Genomic DNA, 5546 nt, shown 5'->3' with positions numbered 1-5546 from the left:
AGCGGTTGACCTGGGAGACTGCACATGGACATGGTTCAGTTCTGCTTTTTAACAGAGTGTTGGAGGGTTTTGATCTCTAATCTGTCAATGCCAGGGCACTGACTGGCTCTAGCCTGCCAAGCTAGCGGAAACCTGTTTGACTTCAGAACTTTGCTTCATGACTGGCTCACCTGTCCAAATTCAACTAGCATCTCCCTGCTGATCAAGAAACTCCTGTGACTCCAGCAAGCACTGACTAATATTTAAAAATATTATTTTAAGTCATTGTTGAAGTCCTATGCTCCCTCTCCCAAGCATACCGCAAGGATATTTGTCTCCCATCTCAAACCAGTCCTTGCAATGCCACAGCCCTGTAGCAAACCGGCTGAGGAAACCCGAAGAACATTAACACCACCCTGCTGATTATCCACAACCAGTTTATCCACAAGATCTCATCACCAGATGAGTGGCAGTGCTGACACAAGAGAGGGGAAATGACAGGCCACAGCTTTGCCAGCTTGGAACAGTCTATACGATCACAGAAAGACACTCATACATCAGGACTGCACTTACCCTGGGTTCCCACTAGTACCATTGGAATTTCACTAGTGTTCCGATAGTTCGCCATACGGCTGTAGTAGTGGTAAACAGTCTGGAAGCTAATTTCATCTTCCAAGCTGAAGACAAATATAACAGCATCCACCCACATGGCAAACTGCAGAATAAAAACGGAAAAGGCATACTGTGAGGAAAGCCGTGAAGAGGAAAGAGAGAAAAAGAGAAACATTCTTACCTTACTTTGAGGGAAACACACTCCGAGGAACTTGGTGACAATAACCAAGGCCTTAAAAGTGGCACATGTTTCTAAAATGATGAGTCTCATCACTCTGAAGGTGATGGGGATCTGGGATACACAAAGGATTTTCCCCATGCTGACAACGGCACCTCTTCTTCGCTGGTGTATGACATTACAAGCCCAACTACTATCAGTGCACACTGGTTTTGATTCACAGGAGAAACCACAACATCACAGCCTCAAATTTCTGCACGTGTGAATTATAAATGAGAAACACTTCTCTCTAGGCGCTCGAGTGCCCTCCTTGGTGTGTCACTTCCCCGCCCTGTGCTTTACATGCATGCATGCGTGCTGCTGTTCCTGCCAATGCCAGGACAAGCATTGCGGGTGTGCTGTGGCAAGCATTGCTGGCAGTTCCCACTTCTTGATCAATGTCAAAAAACATTAATTTCAGATTTCCAATTCTTCATCAGACAGACACTGCTTTACATGCACGCATGCGTGCTGCTGTTCCTGGCAATGCCAGGACAAGTATTGCGGGTGTGCTGTGGCAAGCATTGCTGGCAGTTCCCACTTCTTGATCAATGTCAAAAAACATTAATTTCAGATTTCCAATTCTTCATCAGACAGACACTGTTAATTGAGCAAAAGGTACCAAATGCCTCATCTGGCTTTCCGTGGGACTGCAAACTGTCCTCTCTCTTGGCATCAGTAATCTGCTACAAGACATGCACATACACGGGCCAAGGCAAGGTGGGGTTTGAGTGACCATGCAATTAAAAAAGTTTAAGCTCACGAGTGAAGTAAGATTGCTGAGACACACTTAGCATCACAGTCAACGTACACAGAACATTAAAAAGAGACTGAAGGTCAGCTTACCTCACTGCCTTTATTTTTCCCTAACTGACTCCATTCCTACCCGAATTTAGACCAACAGAAACAAGTTTCAGCCATTGGCATTCACGCTCTTCATTTAGCTGAGACACACTTAGCATCACAGTCAACGTACACAGAACATTAAAAAGAGACTGAAGGTCAGCTTACCTCACTGCCTTTATTTTTCCCTAACTGACTCCATTCCTACCCGAATTTAGACCAACGGAAACAAGTTTCAGCCATCGGCATTCACACTCTTCATTTTATTACTACTACTACCTCATTTTACCTTTACATTTTATTACTGCTACTCTTCATTTATTACTACCACGATATGCCAGGTGGATGGGGGATACACTGATCATATAGTGAGCTGCAAGGAGGTTCCTTTGGGAAATATTTGTATACATTTTGCTGTGCTTTACACCACTAGCCCAGCTTTGTAAGCACTTACTCCAGCCCTACCAACTCTCGCAGTTTTAAATACTGCAATAGCAGGAACAAAGTGCTTCACTCACTAGTTGGTAGATTCACACGATCTCAGCTATTAGCAAGGCATCCCAAGCTGGCAGATGCAAAAGGAAGAGAAAAGAAAAGAGCCGACACTACGAATCTGGAAAGCTCTTTCTGTACTCAAGTTGCTGAGCTCATTAAATTTTCCTTTTTCAAGCATCAGGAGCTAGTAGTACTTCTCGCCTGTATTTCACATGGCAAAGTAGCTGATGATTTAAGTTAATGTGCATATTCATGACTGTATTGTACTTGAAACTAAACACCACCTCATCTCTTACAGTTACAGTGTAAAAATATTCAAAAATGTTTTGAGGTTTTCAAGACAGTCAGGAGGACAATCTTCTCGATGGTAGAACTGGGACTGTTTACACACAGCGTAGTTACTGCCAGAGTAAAGTCAGCTACCACTCTGTAAAATTTGGACTGTTCAAACCAGAAGATCTATCCAAAGGAACTGAAGACAGCATCATTACTGTGGATTTCGTTTTGAGTCTTACTGTAAAATGGTTCTACTGGACTCTGCAGCATGATGCCAAGAACTCTTCCTCATAGCTGCAGCGTCCTTAAAGCACCAGTTTGGAGCTAATGGTCTCTCCAGCTTTTCCTAAAGTTTTATATGAGTGCAGCAGCAGCCTTCTAATGAAGGCTATTAAAAAAATCCAGAGGGCTGTTATTGTGTGTTTCTCCAGACACAATATATTTCCATGAACTTCTTATTTGTCATTTTATATTAGTAAAGTTTAAGTTTTGTCTATATCAGACCTGTGATATTAAAAATCAAAGAAATTTTGAAGAACATGCACAAGGTCTGGAAATCCACAATGATCCACAGCACTGTGAAGGGAATGGCTTGAAATGGGGATGTACAAATCCCTCTTCAGATTTACTACTGTGACTGAGCAGATCAGTAGTTCCAGGACAAGCCCAAACAAAGCCAAATTAAAAAAAAAGTTCAAAATTTCAAAAAAACCCCAGCCTGTGACAGCTCATTATAGCTCAGTTGTTACATTAATTATCCACAGAAATGTACTATACCACTGCAAAAAGCAGAATCTTAAGGCTAAAATCACCAGCTCTTTCTTCAGTATAATCAAATAGTGGGAGGTAAACATTTTTTCTTCCAATAGTATTTCATTTTTATTATGCAGTTATTTATCCACAGAAATGTACTGTACCACTGCAAAAAGCAGAATCTTAAGGCTAAAATCACCAGCTCTTTCTTCAGTATAATCAAATAGTGGGAGGTAAACATTTTTTCTTCCAATAGTATTTCACTTTTATTACACAGTTACAAATATTCATAAACCCAGAAGTAAACTTGTTATTCCAGGAATTAATAAACAGATTGAAGATCTTCAGTAGACATGTGACTTGAAATAATACCCAAAAAATCTGAAGAGAATTGACACGTGAAACACATCTTCCAAAAGGTGAAACAGCACTTAAACAACACCTTAAACCTTTCCATTCTCATGATTTGCTGACCAACACACCTCAGCCACAACAGTAGTTAAGCCCCCCACATTCACCTAGCACAGATCAAAAGCAAAACACCATGTCTGTTCCTTAGTTTGCAGTTAGCTCAAGTGAACTCCCCAAAACAAATCCCTCAAGTCAAAAAATACTTGGATTGCTGCGTGCACCTTTACCACTGCAGTACTGACGGTTTTATACGAGTGAATGTTCTCTAAGTGTCAGAGCCTGGAAACTTGTGTACTTCAGCCAAATTACTCCCAGCCTCAGACAGAGCATTTCTTTTAGGCTCCTGTCTCACACGGCTGCAGATGTGTCAGCGACACTGATTTTTTTTGTTTTTCTTTTAACTTCCTTCCAGGATGTCCTCTCTTGGTCTCCACTTCCTCCACCTCCTTTCTCTTCTCCTTTGTCCGGGCACCTTCCCCCATGCTCTAATCCTCCTGCAGCTCATAAGCAATAGTGGAGCATTGAAACCCAAGCTGCTGCTGCTGGCACTGCTCCCGTTCAGCTGTTTGGCCATAGCACAGTTCCTGCTGCTAGATTCCCCCCCCCTCCTCCTTTGGAAACCGATCCACCACTGAACAGCCAAGCAAAGCGAGGCCAGAGGCAGCCCGTGCACTTGAGGAAAGTCACTACCACCTAGAAGACGTAGAGGGGGAACAAGGAGGATGCCTGAAGACCAGGACACTGCCTGCAGCAATTTAAGCATCACCTAAGCAAACGCTTCGCATCACTCAAAATAGTGTAACAGAATTGAACATGTGAAACCACCACTGTGTTCTCAAAGATAAATCCTGATGAGTCGCCTTCCATGAGGCAAGGAGGTAACACAGCAATCGGAGAGCTCAGTCGTGCAAAACTGGGTCTTAAACAGCACAGGGAGCAAAACATGGAAGCGACAGGGAATGCAATGCCTTGTACTCGAGTATGTGTGTCACGGCACATACACCTACTCTGTATGTTAACAATGTAGAGATTCTAACGCAGAAGAAAACTTACGACTATAATGTGCAATTTTGTCACCAGCAAAAGCAGCGTACCAATGAGGTCAATGTAAGTATATTCGATGTATAAGTATTCAGCACATTCAGTATAAGTACATTCAGTATAAATACATCTCTACTACACTGTTTCACAATGTAATTGAAAACCCGGATATTTTCTAAACAGACTGTTTTTCACCTGAGGGTGGCATACAGATTTTCCCAGCAGAACGGTGATCAGGACCCAGGAAAGAACAAAACCAAGGCAGTTCTCTTCAAGCAGGGGTTTTTGAAAGGACAGAAATGCTGGTGTTAGGCCGGTAACAGTCTCTCTAGGCAATGCTCACCTGTGCCTCTGGAGGGCCCCCTTCATCTCTGATCAGCAGCAGATAGCTTTGTCCATCAACTACTATCTCTTTCTTGAATCTGCCACCTGTCACACAAAGTAACTCATTACAGAACAGAAAAGGCAAAAAATACAAAATAGAAAAAGGCTTCACTTGTGGAAAAAGCAGTGTCCTTAAGATCTTTTGCAAATTAATGTGAACATAAGTTAACATGACGTGCTTATGCATAGTACTTAAGTCACGTACTTAAACAATAAGGCTAAAAAAAGCCAACAACTGCATTACAAACACCAACTCCCAGGTTGTTTCTGATACATACAGTTAAAAGACAGTCACCTTTGTGTTATAAACGGTGATAATGTGTCTAAGTTGTATGCACGGGACAATTGCATACAAACAGTGTCGTGTACTAGCACTACAGTAGATTTCTTGTGTGAATTTGCATTTCCCCAAGAGAAGCCCAGTTCTTACAGCACACATGTAATGGTATGAAAATGATACTTCTCTATTCACAAACCACAGTTAGGGGAAAATACTAGACACATGTTAGACAAAAAAACTACAATGGTGGTACCT

At 42.1% G+C, this 5546-nt stretch overlaps 1 protein-coding gene across 1 annotated transcript in view; it reads right to left on the bottom strand.

Moving 5' to 3' along the window:
- LOC104489158 (arf-GAP with GTPase, ANK repeat and PH domain-containing protein 1) overlaps positions 1-5056 on the bottom strand; it is a gene marked incomplete at both ends in the record, with an annotated part of 91874 nt that extends 86818 nt beyond the window's left edge. The window contains 2 exons of the mRNA XM_010131322.1: positions 553-694; positions 4971-5056. Coding sequence (XP_010129624.1) covers positions 553-694; positions 4971-5056 — 228 coding nt within the window. The remainder of the gene's footprint in view (positions 1-552; positions 695-4970) is intronic.
- Positions 5057-5546: the final 490 nt, after the last annotated feature.

The sequence above is a fragment of the Buceros rhinoceros genome, unplaced genomic scaffold, assembly GCF_000710305.1.
Source record: "Buceros rhinoceros silvestris isolate BGI_N320 unplaced genomic scaffold, ASM71030v1 scaffold3030, whole genome shotgun sequence".
Classification (NCBI taxonomy): Eukaryota; Metazoa; Chordata; class Aves; order Bucerotiformes; family Bucerotidae; genus Buceros; species Buceros rhinoceros.
Note: the sequence above shows the minus strand (reverse complement) of the source record. Positions and strands in the feature narration are given on the sequence as shown.